Raw genomic sequence first — 15,395 nt, forward strand, 5'->3', positions numbered from 1 at the left:
ATCAGCTATTATTATTTTATGTATATATGTAGCTTGGATACCAGGTCCTCTCCAGAGAAATTTAATACAAAGATTATTTCTCATTTGACCACTTCCTTTCTTATCCTAGGTACATTAATTTTGTTTGTGTAGAAGCTTTTCAGTCAGAAGTAATCAGTTATCTATTTTATATGTTATGATTGCTTCTATCCCTCAGTCTCCTACTCAGAACTGTGAGAGGTATATGAGCTTATTTCTTAATTTTTAATAGTATTATCTTTAATATATATTTATAATGTCACAACATTTAGAGTGGCTTGTGAAATATGGTGTAAGATGTTGGTCTAAGCCTAATTTCTGCCAGACTGCTTTCTAATCTTCCCTGCAATTTTTATCAAACAGGAATTTTTTTTTTCTAAGTAATTTTGTTAGTGTTTTATCAAGGTATGTAAAGTATCTCTTTGATAGTTTGGTAAAGCATTAAAAATGCAAATTAACTTTGGTAATATAGTCATTTTTAGTATACTGACTCAACCCAGCTATGAGCACTATTTTTTTCTTTTTTAAAAATTTTTTGTTAATTTATTTTAATTTATCAACAATCACTTCCATAGGCTTTTGAGTTTTAAATTTTTCTCCCCCTCCCTTCCCACCTTCCTCCCCAAGACAGCTCGAAATCTGATATAGGCTATACATATGCATTCCTATTAAACATATTTTCACATTAGTGATGTTGTAAGGAAGAATTAGAACCAATAGGAGGAACCATCAGAAAGAGGAAACAAAACACAACAGAAGAAAAAAAACAGCAAATAGTATGCTTCAGTCTGCATTCAAACTCCATAGTTCTTTCTTTGGATGTGGATAACATTTTCCATCATGAGACCTTTGGAGATGTCTTAGTTCCTTGCATTGCTGGGAAGGGCTAAGTCTGTCAACATTAGTCATTGCACAATGTGGCTGTTACTGTGTACAACATTCTTCTGGTTCTGCTCACTTCACTCAGCACCAGTCCATACAAGACTTTCGAGGTTTTTCTGAAGTCTACTTACTCATCATTTCTTATAGCACAATAGTATTCCATTATGTTCATATAACACAGCTTGTTCAGCTGTTCCTCAATTGATGGGCATCTCCTCAATTTCCAATTCTTTGCCACTACAAAAAGCTGCTATAAATATTTTTGTACATGTGGGTCCTTTTCCCCATTTTTATGATCTGTTTGGGATACAGCCCTAGAAAACACTGTCTATTTCTCCAACAGTTATTCATTATTTTTTAAAAGAACATTTTGTAATTGAATATGTACAAATATCTTGTGTGCTTTGGTAGACTGAACCCTGGATACTTTATGCATTTTGTAGTTATTTGCAATGGAATTTCCCATCCTGTTATTGACTCTTGGATTTTATTTTCACTATATGTATGAAAATGCTTTTGATATTTGAGGGTTTATTTTGTAGCCTGCCCTTCTTCTGAAGCTATTAGGTTTCTCAGAGTCTTTCCTGAGTTCCTGCGATTTTCTAAATAAAACAGCAGCAGCAACAAACAAGGGTAATTTTATTTCCTCTTTACCTAGTCTTTATGTATTTAATTTCTTTCTCTTGTTTTAATTGCTATTTCTAGCAATTCCAGAACTATATCAAATTAATAATAGGGAGAATGAGCATCTTTGTTTTTCTCCCATATTTATTGGGAAAGATTCTAGTATATTCCCATTTCTTATGATGCTTGCTTTTGGATTTAGATAGATGCTTTTCATGACATTAAAAAAAAGTCCCTGTATGCCTATACTTTGTAGATTTATTTTAAAAAATAAAAGTGTTATATTTTGTCAAAGGCATTTACTGTCTCTATTCAGATAATCATGCATGTTGTTATTTTTAATATGATTATATTGATTGTTTTCTTAATGTTGGACAACATCTTTGCATCCCTGATATATAAATCCATCTTGGTTATGATAAATTTCTTGTATGTTGTCTCTTTGATAGAATTTTATTTAATTTTTTTGAAACTATATTCAGTAATGGTCTTGGTCTATAGTTCTGTGTTTTATCCTTTGCTGGTTTATATAATAGGATTATGTACTCATAAAAGGGGAATCTTGTAGAGTACTTTTTTCCTCTCAATTTTTGAGAAAAAATTTTTTATGTTTTTTGATTTTTTGTTATTATTTCAAGCTTGGATGATCTTATCACGTTCTTTGTACAATTCATTTGCTTCTTTATTCCCTGAAACAGATGTTGATACATAAGCTGTAGTTATTTTTGTCATGAGCTAATATTCATCATGAGCTTTGCAACACTAGAGGACCAAGGGTCCAATGAAATGTTATTTCTTATTGCCCTTGGATACATGATGAAACTAACTTTTGTAACATCTTTTATTTGCCTCTTTAAGAAGGACACATGAACCTTCCTTCCATTTAGCTGCCAGGTTTTTTTTCTCTTTTGGTTTCATTTATGGTAAGAATATTAATATTGGTGTGGTCTGATTTTTCCAAAAGTATATCAATTTATTGATCATTAGACAAAGAGCCCACATTTGGAGTTTAAGTAGTAAGCGTTTATAGATGGTTTAAAAACTGAGTTATTTTTAGTACCTACCAACTCATTTCTGCCATTCTGCCACTATTATGGCAGAAGTAGAAAGGGGTCAACAGGACCCACGCCATATAAAATTGTCCTTTGTTATGTGATAATTTCCAAAGAATTCATCACATAGTTGCTAGCCTACTTAATAGGGTTCTCTTTTAATTTAGGGAAGTAAATCTGTTACTATGACTTTAAGGTTGGTAGACCATGCCAGAGATAGCAAGTGGCTAGTCTAATCTTCAAGGATCCAAGTTTATATCCATGTCACAATGAAAGAATAGCCTAGGACCTTTGTGGAAGATAAATAGAAGCAAATCTCATTATATGGTTATTTATATATATTCATATTTGATTCTCAGAATAGCTCTCTGAGATACATAGTGAAAGCACAATTATTCCTGTTTTTATAGATCAGAAAACTGAGGCATAAAATTTAAGTGACTTTCCCAAGCTAAAGTCATGGAGTCATTACTCAAATTCAGGTATTAGGATTTCTAGACTAGTAGTCTTCTCTGTTAAAACAGGGTTCATAGTATGAACCCAATTCTGTTGTACTCTGAGGCCTACGTTCTGAGTTTCTACTGCAACGCTAATCTCATATAATCCCATATTTTGTATATTTCTCTCAGATACAGCATCTTTACCAGTAACTACAAATTTTATTTTCTTGCTGCTTTCTCTGGAAATCTCCCACCTCACCACCATTAATGACTCATTTCCTGTTTACCAGCCATTCCTCTTTATTTTCAACTGAAAGGGTTGCTTGACAATAGGATTTTAGATCTAGTATCATTAGCCATGGATCAGGACACTTTGCCTGTACAGCATTCCAGTGAATTCTTTAACTCTGTTAATTTAATAAATGTTTGAATTAAATTGACTTATCTCTTTGTGCCTTAGTTTCGCCCATTAGGAAATTGGGGATAAATGGTACCAAACAGCTTCCCAGGGATGGAGGAAGATGTGTGTGTTGGCAAAATGCTTAAAAGAATATTAATTGAGAGGTGTAATATTAGAACTAAATATTATTTACAGAAGGCACAAAAGAAACTCTTGAACATTAACACTGATTAAGGTAGTTTTTTTAAATGACAATATAACTTTCATTTATTGGAGATTTTCAACTTTTGCCAAATTACTGGAGAAGAGAGAAAATCCATCTTTTCTTCAAACATTCCCAGGTTTTGTTTATAGGTCAGAGCTATACAGGTGATCTTATATTCCTAAGCGCGCTGTAGGTATAGTTCAGCCAGAGAGAAAAGAATTCTTGCTTATTTTTCTCAAGATTTGTCAGCTAATTTTATTAGCTTATAGGAAGAGAGGGGTGTGGGCTAGGGCCCCTTATTTGGCTTGACTTGTACCAAGGTTGGAATAGCTTTCATATAGCTTGCCAAAGTACAAAATGTACAGTTTTCCCTAGCACTTTCAGCCCCATGTTTCCAGCTGCATTCTAGATATCCTACTGGTACTATACCTCAGAGTTAACAGGCTTAGTGCCAGACTGATCTTCATCTACCAGAGGTGTCCTTCTTTGTCTTTATTTTGAGTGTACCACTATCTTCCTGGTCACCAGAGTTCTATGCCTTGGAGTGAATTTTGACTTATGAAGGCACAGCTCTTAGCGAAGGCAACCTCCCAATGTGCAAAATCTCTCCAAACTAAATCCACCCCACGGTCTCTGTCTTCCACTGGTCTTCCATCGGTCTCATTTCTCCAGTGAGAAGTTTTTCTGTGGTAACCCTTCCCAATTAGAGAGTCCATCCCTGAGACCAGGCTTCTGGTCTCAGTCCCTCCTCTCTGTTGCCTGCATTTCATTCTTCTACAACCCCCTCCTTGGTAAGAGACTCTAGGAATTATCATCTCTTTAATAGAGGTGCATTGCCAATTCCCTTCTGTTTCTCTGCTCTATCCCTAGTTAAGAGACCTCCAATTTCTATTTCCTATCCCAAAACACATTGATTCACCTGTAGAGTGTTAGGGAATTTAGTTAGGGAATTTGGGTGCCTTAGATCAACTCCCCCATTTTCATTACTACTGATTCTCTGAAGTTCCCCTTAAATCAGGGATTCTTAACCTTTTTGTGTCACAAACCCCTTTGGCAGTCTGTTGAAGCATGTGGACCACTTCTCAGAATAATTTATTTAAGTGCATAAAAATAAAATGTATTACAAAAGAAATAAATTATATTTCAATAATTGTCAAGATTTTTTAAAAAGCTGAGTTAATGGACCCCAGGTTAAGAACCCCTGTTGGGGCAGCTAGGTGGCGAAGCGAATAGAGCACTGGCCCTGAAGTCAGGGGGACCTGAGTTCAAATCCAGCCTCAGACATTTGACACTTACTAGCTGTGTGGCCCTGGGCAAGTCACTTAATCCCGTTGCCTAGCCAAAAAAAAAGAAGAAGAAGAAGAACCCTTACCTTAAATTATCAGTTACTTTGGTATTTTTTGTCCAACTCTGTTTTCTCTAACTCTACAAATCACTCTTTTGTTTTATTATAGGTAGCATTTGAGCTATACAAAATAATAGATAACTAAATATTATTGTTAACAGTAATTTGTCAAATAATTAGAGGCAGATAGAGCCCTGGACTTGCAGGCGGGCCTGGGCAAGTCATTAACCTCTTTCTGCCCCAGTTTCCTCACCTGTAAAATAGGGTTAATTATAGCACCTTCCTTATTGGGTTATTGTGAGGACAAAATGAGATAATTCTTTTTTTATTTGTAGAAATGGAATTGGATTTCAACAGGCTTTTTCTGTATCTATTGATGTAATCATATGGTTCTTGTTCATATTTTGTTTATATCATTAGTTTTCTTGGTATATCATTGGGCAAAATAATTTCTAATTTCTTTCCTTCATTTGTGATTTTTTTTTCATTTTTGACCCTGACAATTTAGTTTCTTTTTTTAACTCAATTCACTTACTGATCTTTTTAATATTTTTCTTTTTTAAAAAGTGGCTCCTAGTTTATTAATTCAATATTTTGTTTTGTTTTTGTTTTTGCTTTCAGTTTTTTCAATATCTTCTTTGATTTTCACAGTTTCTGTTTAAATATTTAGTTTGGTTTTTATTTGTGCTTTTTTAGGTTTTTTTTTTGTTATTGTTGCTTCCACAATTCAGTGATCTATTCTTTCTCTTTTTTTTAATCTAAGCTTTGTTTTTTTCAGTCAACAAAAATCCACCCACTCTCTTTCTTCCCCACCCACTCTGCAATTGAATGTTGTTTTATTTTTCATTTTCAGTTGTTGTTCCTGTTGTTTCCAATACATAGTCAAGCAAAACAAATTTCCACAATGGTCATGTCCAAAAGGAATACATGCGCGTGCGCACACACACACACACGTTATTCTGCATTCTTGAGTTTTTCTCTTCTTACCAAAGGTGGGTAGCATTATTATGCCATAAGAAATGGATTGATAGGGGGCAGCTAGGTGGCACAGTGTATAAAGCTCTGGTCTTGGAGTCAGGAGGACCTGAGTTCAAATGCAGCCTCAGACACTTGACACTTACTGGCTGTGTGACCTTGGGTAAGTCACTTAACCCAAATGGCCTCACCAAAAAAAAAAAAAAAAAGCTGCAAGTTGAATAAATACTGAATGTGGCTATTATTAACAAAGAAGAAGAAATGGGTTGATACAAGAGAAACCTGAGAAGATTTATATGAACTGATGCAAAATGAAATTAATGGAATCTGGAAAACAGTTTATACATAACATTGTAAAGAAAACAACTTTGAAAGACATAAGATATCTCTCTGATCAATGCAATAACCAATAGGATTCCAGTGGACTTATAATAAAGTATTCAGAATGAGACATGGATTTACAGACAAGGATGATGTTTGAATTTGTTTGACTATGATTTTTTGTTAGATCTTTTTTTCAGCTTGTGAATTTGAGATGGGTAATGCAAAAAAAAAAACAAGAAAAAATCATTGAATTGTTTTTTAATGCGTAGAAGAGAAGAAAGTTCAGAAGGAAGCACAACAGGACAGCTTTGAATATTTCATGTTGAATTTATTGTAGCCTTTAAAAAAAAAAAGCAGGCTCTACTGAATAGGGATTCCCATTTTCATATGTAATCCTTTTTCTGTTCTACTTTGTATATGAAAATATTCATTTTTTTGTGGATTTAGAATGAATATATTAAAAATAAAATAATAAAGTTTCTCCTAATAAAATAAAGAAAAAATAGTATAACACTCACATTAAAAATCCTAAAATACATGAGCATTGAGGGCCTTCCTTAACATGATCAAAAACATATTCAAAATCAAAAGTTAGTATTGTTTCCAGTACTAAGGGACCTAGGTGACACAGTGGATAGAGCTCTGGGCTTGGATTCAGGAAGATCTGCATTCAAATCCAGCCTCAGAAACTTATTATTGGGCAAGTCACTTAACCTCTACTTGCCACTTGAGAAGGAAATGGCAAACCACTATGGTATCTTTGCCAGGAAGACCCCCATGGACAGAGTCTTTGGGGTTGTGAAGAATCAGACATAACTGAAACAACTGAATTACAACAAAACTATTTCTAATGGAAAAACATAAGGTTTCCCAGTTCAAACAGAGGTAAAATAAGAATGTCCCCTCTTCCTATTTATGATTATTTGATGTAATTCTAAAATTAAAAGAATAAAATCAAAGGCATAAACATACAAAAGGAGACAAAACTATTTTTATTTGCAGATTACATGATGGTATACTTAAAAAATCCCAGAGAATCAGCTAAGAAATTAGTTGAGGCTTTTCAGCAAGGTAGCAGGATTCAAAATAAATTCTCAGAAATCATTAGCATTTCTATGCAGTACTAAAAAAAAAAAAAGGCATGCTAATAGAAATTCTTTTTAAAATAACAACAAATATAGAAAGCATTTAGGATTTAATTTATGAAAACAGAAGATCTATGTAATGCAAATATAAAATAATCTTTATAGAAACAAAGGGAGACATTTGGATGGTCACTATTCATGGTTAAGTCATGACAGTATTGCTTAAATGAATTTATTACACTCACAATGTATATTGTTCTCTTGCTTCTGCTAATCTCACTCTGTTTTGTTTATATAAACCATGCCAATCAATTCATCAAGGGAATTTTTTTTAATTGACAAAACAATATGAGTATGCATTTGGAAGAACACCAGGTCTAGAATCTCAAAGAAAAAAATAACGAAGTGATATATGAATGAAGGGGGCATAGCATTACCCAGCCTTAGACTTAACATTATAAAGCCATGGTCTTCAAAAGTGTTTTGTTACTGGTTAAACAAAAGAAAAAGAAAATCAGGCCATTGGAGCAGACCAATAAATAAGAAACAAAAGCAATAAAAAATAATAAGCCACTGTTTGGGTAACCTAAGAACATGAATTGTCTTAGGTCACTAAAGGGAAGTCTCCCTTTTTGACAAGAGCTGCTGTGAAAATTAGAAAGCAATTGGGCAGAAATTAGTTTTAGATCAACATCTCCCTTACTCTACCTTTCTTCTAATTCCTTTCTTTCTCTTTCTTTCTTTCTTCTCTTCTTTCCCTCCAATTTAACATTCAGTCCCTCCAGATCTAACATTCTGTAATATAAACTCAGAATAGATAAACAGCCTGAATACAAAGGGTCACACCATGAAAAATGAGAAGAGAACATCAGGTATAATTTACAATAGCAATGGACAGAATTCTTTTTTTAAAATTATTATTATTACATTGATTTCAAAAGTATTTTTTTTGTTTTTTTTTAATATTTCTTTTTTTTATCAATTTCTTTTAATTTATCAACTATCACTTCCATAAGCTTTTGAGTTTTAAATTTTTCTCCCCCTCCCTCCCCGCCTACCTCCCTAAGATGGCACACAATCTGATATAGGCAATACATATACATTCCTATTAAATATATTTTCACATTAGTGATGTTATAAGGAAGAATTAGAACCAATAGGAGGAACCACCAGAAAGAGGAAACAAAACACAACAGAAGAAAAAAAATAGCAAATAGTGTGCTTCAATCTGCATTCAAACTCCATAGTTCTTTCTTTGGATGTGGATAGCATTTTCCATCATAAGACCTTTGGAGATGTCTTAGTTCCTTGCATTGCTGAGAAGGGGTAAGACTATCAACGTTAGTGCATAGCATGACTGTTACTGTGTACAGCATTCTCCTGGTTCTGCTCACTTCACTCAGCATCAGTCCATACAGGTCTTTCCAGGTTTTTCTGAAGTCCGCCTGCTCATCATTTCTTTTTTTTTTCTTTTTATTAATTTCTTTTAATTTATCAACAATCACTTCCATAAGCTTTTGAGTTTTAAATTTTTCTCCCCTCCCTCCTTCCCTCCCTCCCTCCTTCCCCAAGATGGCACACAATCTAATATAGGCTATACATTCCTCTTAAACATATTTTCACATTAGTAATGTTGTAAGGAAGAATTAGAACTAATAGGAGGAAGCACCAGAAAGAGGAAACAAAACACAACAGAAGAAAAAAAGTAGCAAATAGTATGCTTTGATGTGCATTCAAACTCCATAGTTCTTTCTTTGGATGTGGATGGCATTTTCCATCATGAGGTTTTTGGAGATGTCTTAGATCCTTGTATTGCTGAGAGGGGTTAAGTCTATAAAAGTCAGTCATCACTCAATGTGGCTGTTACTGTGTACAACATTCTCCTGGTTCTGCTCACTTCACTCAGCATCAAACCATAAAAGTCTTTCCAGGTTTATCTGAAGTCTGCCTGTTCGTCATTTCTTATAGCACAGTCGGATTCCATTACATTCATATATCATATTCACAATTATGATTACTATCTGTGTCTTTCTCTCCATCCTCCCCCACCCCCCCGTTATTTTGGTGTGTGGTGTAAGATTTTGGTCTATGCCTGGTTTCTTTCATATTCTTTTCCAGTTTTCCCAGCAGTTTTTGTCAGATAATAAGTTCTTATCCCAGAAGCTGGGGTCTTTGGGTTTATCAAATAGTAGATTACTCTGTGTCTTGCATACCTAACCTATTCCACTGATTCATCACTCTGTTTCTTAGCTAGTACCAGTAGTTTTGATGCTTGCTGCTTTATAATACAATTTAAGATCTGGAATGGCTAGGCCACCTTCCTCTGCATTTCTTTTCATTAGCTTCCTTGATATTCTGGGCCTTTTGTTATTCCAAATGAATCGTTACTATTTTTTCTAGCTCTATAAAATAATTTTTTGGTAATTTGATTGGTATGGCACTGAATAAGTAAATTAGCTTAGGTAGAATTGTCATTTTTATTATATTAGCTTGACCTACCCATGAACAACTGATGTTTTTCCAATTATTGAGATCTGACTTTATTTGAGTAAAAAGTGTTTTGTAATTGTGTTTGTATAGTTTCTGGGTTTGTTTTGGTAGGTAGTCTCCTACATATTTTATAATGTCTACAGTAACATTAAATGGAATTTCTCTTTCTATCTCTTGCTGTTGGGCTTTGTTGGTAATACATAGAAACACCGGTGATTTATGTGGGTGTATTTTATAGCCTGCAACTTTGCTAAAGTTGTTCATTATTTCAAGTAGTTTTTTACTTGATTCTCTAGGATTCTCTAAGTAATATCTTCATATCATCTGCAAAGAGTGATAGCTTTCTTTCTTTTTTGCCTGTTCTAATACCTTCAATTCCTTTTTCTTATTGCTAAAGCTATCATTTTCAGTATGATATTGAACAACAGTGGTGATAATGGACATCCTTATTTCACCCCTGATCTTAGTGGAAATACTTCTAGCTTGTCCCCATTACATATGATGCTTGCTGAAGGTTTTAGGTAGATGCTGCTTATTATTTTAAGGAAGACTTCATTTATTCCTATGCTCTCTAGTGTTTTTAATAGGAATGGGTGTTGTATTTTTATTCTTAACTAAATGAAAGATAGGGGTAGTTGTTAAAAATTAGAAAGTTAATTTTGACCATTAAATTTAAAAGTATTTGCTTGAATAAAATCAGTCAAGGCAGTTAGAAGGCTAACGGTATAGTGGGGAAAATATTTTTATCAGATATCAAATGAAAGTCTAATAGCCAAAATATTCAGGAAAGTAACACATCTGTATAACAAACACCAAGACCCATTCCACATTAGAGAGATAGAATATACAAACATTTTCAAAAGAAGAATTCCAAATAGTAAATTACTATGTGAAAACATGCTGTAACTCACTAACAGGAAACAAGTAGTTTCACTTCACACCTTACAAATTGTTAAAAAGATGAAGATAGGAATAAGCTAATATTGGAGGGAATTTGGGAAGATAGGCACACTAATGTACTATTGGTGGAGCTGCTAAATAATCCATTTAATTCTGGATTTCAATTTGGAATTTTGACAGTGATCAATACCTCCAAGGAAGGCAAACATAGACACAAAAGTCCCAATATATGCCAAAATATTCGTAGCAGCACTCTTTTTGCTTGAAAAGAACTTAGAAAAAAGTGAGTATCCATCATTTGGGGGAAAGGGAAAAACTAGTATTTGGATGTAGTGAAATATGATAATAGGAAGAAATGACAAAATGAGAAATTCAAAGGAGTATGAGGTTTATATAAACAAATAAAGAGTGAGATTAGCAGAAGCAGGGGAACAATATACATTGTGACTACAATTGAAAAAAATCATTAAAAGGAAATTGAACTCTGAATAATGGGAAATCCAATGAAGGTATCAGAAAAGAGATAATGAAATACACTTTTCTCCTCATGGTAGAGAGATAGGTCTACTAAGAGAAGATATTAACATTAGTGTTAGACATGGTTTCTATATCAGGTATTTTGCTTTTCTCTTTGTTTTAAGGGAAGATTCAGTCTGGAAGAGGATAGGAAATGATTTCTGTAAAGACCAAAAAGCATCAATAAAATTTATGTTAACATAAAATAAGGGGGTTCAACTAGATGACCTTTGAGGTCTAAATCCTATGATGTCACCCTGTCATGTTACCTTCCCAACTCTAAATTTATGACCCTGTGACTTGCTGAGAGGTCCTGGGTAATTTACTGTGTTTCAGCATTGTGATATGCCAATTCATATTTGTAATTGCCCATGTGTGCTGTTGCTCTGTACTTTCCTTTCCCTTAGGGGCTTTTATAGTTTTAAAGACCAGTGCTCAGACTAAAATACCCATTTTAACCTTTAATTCTTCTGTGAAATAAATCTACTATAATATGTAAACTTATGCAAGTCACTATTTGAGTCTTAATATCCTTATTAAACAATAATAATAATAATGATACCTGTACTATTTGCCTCATTGGCTTATTGAACATCAGATGGTATAAGTACCTTCTGTGAGTAATATATAGCAATAATGTAAAGTGCTTTTTTTGATCTATTTTTACAGTAATAATAAATTACTCCTTAAGTTAGGCTTTAGAAATCTTTAAAAGCTGCCTGACATTTTCTTTATCTGTTCTTCCTACCCAGGGTGTGGGATAGACTGGGATTTGTGTAGAATGACCCCATTGGACAGGCTTCCATGTTGTGGTGCTAGTGCTCTGGGTTTGAAGGGCCCTTGCCTCTAATGTTATTACTTTTCCTTCTTAGAGAAGTACATGTTTCCCTGTAATCCAAAAGGCACGTTCTTGCTTGCCCATTGCATAGTGATGATTCACCTATCATGGCAGTGAATGTGAAATATTATGAATGTTTTTGTGTATCATTCTTCAGTTTTTATTTAAAATATGTGTAGTTACTGTTACCTTACTAGTTATGAATATATGAACTTTGGATCATTTCTTTAAATGCCAGAGCTAGAATATATCATATTACTCATGGGCTTTATTTTTACGTGATGAGCCACATCTTAGTATGCTAGCACACTTGTTAACACAGTGTTATACATAAGTAGGACACAAAGGATCTTCTAATATGCTTTTTTCCATTGCTCTAGCTCACTGTAATACTGATTTATGCTCTTGCTTTCTCAAAGGTTATTTGTGCTTGTACATGGAAAAGGATGAACTTCTGGGGACGACACTCATCCTTGCTTGGGTCCCTAACTCCAAGATCCAAAGGCAAGATGAAGAAGCCCTGCGCTATATCACTCCTGAAAGCTCCCCCGTGCGCAAGGCCCACAGCAAACGAGGCCGTCATGCTCAGGGCTCTGGAGAGCCTCATCAGCCCTCCCCAATGGAGCAAAGATACCCTCTGACCCCTAAGGATGAGGATGTATTGGTGGTAGCCCAGAGTTTCCAAGATACTGTCCACATAAGTTCCTCATTAGAAGATGGGGAAAAGCTATCCCAAGGCTTGGGGACAGACAGCCCTATCCAAGCTACCCAGCCTGTCCATAGTGACTCAGGAATCTTATCTACTGTCAGTTCTCAGGATGAGCCAAACAGGTCTGAATTGTCAGTGGATGATACAGAGGAGGGACCAGAGTTGAGGCCAGAGCCTGGAGAAGAGGAAGGCTCTTTAGAGCTCTCTGCTGACGATGTGAGCAGGGATAGTACTTTTGATTCTGATTCTGATGCCTTTTCTTCACCCTTCTGCCTCTCGCCAATAAGTGAAGCCCTTGCAGAGAGCAGCAGTTCTGTTTTTCTGGATGATGAAAACAGGTGAGTTGTTTGAAATCTATTCTTATTTCCAGAGGTGGGCTGTATATGTGGTAGCTATATATCCTGGGACAATCCCAATTTAAAATATTATATTCTGTTGTATTCATAAACCAGATGACCAAAATAATCTTTTATTCCATCACATGTTCTGATTTTTGGTCTGGAAAATATAGTTATTATATCTATATGAGGTCTAGGCTTGGAACATTTAATGGAAGTAGAAGTTCGTCACTTGCCAGGAATAGTTAACTTCTTATTCCTACTTTTTCACCCTTCTGGCACACACGACTGCCACTGATATCATTAAGCATGGTTGCTATTCTCATATTCTATTCACTTCAGGCTCCCAATTAAGGGAGGAGTATTAATAAGTACACACAATAAGAAGTATTTGTGTTCATGACTAAGATGATGAAGTCCTATGATGCTACGCTACAAGGTAGAGTTTCAGTTTCCTCTACTGAAAGTACAGATTATCTCGTGGGCCACCTGGAAAATATCTCCAATACACATACCCAGTAAGTCTGTAATGTTTAGTGAAAAGCTTTTTGAGCCGACCTCTTGTCCATCTCGCTGATTTGTCTGAGTCTGGGTGTGGGGCTGTGCCACCTTGCAACTTGTTTGGGCACATGGTCAAAGCCTGCTGGTAGGTTTAGGAACTTTTTGATTTCTGGCATCTTCTCTGCTGTATAAGATTGGAACATAGTCCTAAAGAGCATATTTGTGGCATTTTCCTACTTGGAGCTGGCTGGTCACTGATAACACCTGATTTGGTATAGCACATTAATATTCTTGAAGCAATATTGTATCAAAAAAGATAGAGCACAGGCAGTATTTAGTGGTGTGTTTGATCTGTGTTGCACAAATTAAACTGGTTCATCATGGTAGGCTGATCTCTCAATGTTTTCAGGTCTGTGTCTGTTAGAATACAAGTAAACCTGGCCTGATTTTGGAGGGATGTTAGTAATATAACTGTGCCCATCATCAAACTTAAAGCAAGATGATGGCCTTATTGTACACTAAAAAGAGGAAATTCTCTAAAACTTTTCTAATATTTGTAATGTTCTCTAATACTTGTAATAGTTGACTGGTTTAAGTGCAAAATGAAAAACAGATACCCACTGGATTTCTCTCCTTGTTCCAAATACAGTTTGAAAGAATAAGACTAGAGCAAGAAAAGAATAGGAACAGACTTGTAGAGAAATTTATAGACAAATGTAGTATGATAGAATTTGAGAAGTGGTTACAGTCCTATTTAGTACCACCTCAATTTACTGAACCTCATTAAAACACATTGCTTGGTGAATGGTTTTCTTCCATTGTAGCTCTTTTGTTGTTGTTTAGTAGTTTAGTCATGTCTGACTCTTGTAACCCCATTTGGGGTTTTCTTGGCAAGGATACAAGAGTGGTTTGCCATTTCCTTCTCTAGTTCATTTTACTGATGAGGAAATTTAAGTAAACAGGGTTAAGTGACTTGCGCAAGGTCACACAGCTAATAAGTGCCCGAGGCACTCACTGCTCCAGGGACCATGTTTAGGTTTATTGATTTGTATTGTATGTCATTCTCTGCATTTGTGACTTTTTGAGGTGGCTTGTATTAAAACAGAAACATGCAGATGTAGTATTAGTAGATTTCCATAAGGTTGCTGTCAGGTGGTACCACAGCAGCACCTCACTTATCCACCTCTCAAGGCTGCTGACTCAAAGCCAGTTGTCATACTATGCATATTTGTGTAAGGACACTTAAGGCTTCTATACTTTAATGCTTCATTTATTTCTGGGTTTTGTTTTTTTTTTGGCTAGGCAGTGGGGTTAAGTGACTTGCCCCAGAGTCACACAGCTAGTATATTTCTGTTTTTGCCTCTAAGATTCCCAACTCCATCTGCAGATTTAATTAAATCTAGTTCCTTTGAGTGATCATTTGTGTCTGTTTGGAGCCTTTGGATTGATGATGTGCAAATTCTGAAAAAGGTTTGGAAGACTTGAAATAAACTCCAAATGATGGGAGAGGGTTTTTATCAATTAACTTAGGGGGATGGTGAAAAATTAAAATTAATATGACTCTACAAACATAATAAGTCCCATAATACTGTAGAAAACGTACCAGTAATTTCAGGTATTGCTTTAAAGTTGAGAGGGTCTGAATTGCATCAGTCAACAGTCCCCAGTATATTAAGCATCTTTTTGTATTTGGTACCAACTTCTTTCAAAAAAATCTTATTTTTATTTCTGAATATTTCCTTCCTCCATCCCT

The 15,395-nt window shown here is 34.9% G+C and overlaps 1 protein-coding gene across 5 annotated transcripts in view; it reads left to right on the top strand.

Annotated features, from left to right (window-relative positions):
- Positions 1-15,395, top strand: part of TBC1D16 (TBC1 domain family member 16) — a 136,068-nt gene that overhangs the window by 48,815 nt on the left and 71,858 nt on the right. For all 5 annotated transcript variants that reach the window (XM_027850081.1, XM_027850085.1, XM_027850082.1 and 2 more), the window contains one exon: positions 12,514-13,141. In XM_027850081.1, the coding sequence (XP_027705882.1) occupies positions 12,514-13,141 (628 nt within the window). The remainder of the gene's footprint in view (positions 1-12,513; positions 13,142-15,395) is intronic.

The sequence above is a fragment of the Vombatus ursinus genome, unplaced genomic scaffold (genome assembly GCF_900497805.2).
Source record: "Vombatus ursinus unplaced genomic scaffold, bare-nosed wombat genome assembly UNPS02008996.1, whole genome shotgun sequence".
In the NCBI taxonomy this organism is placed as follows: domain Eukaryota; kingdom Metazoa; phylum Chordata; class Mammalia; order Diprotodontia; family Vombatidae; genus Vombatus; species Vombatus ursinus.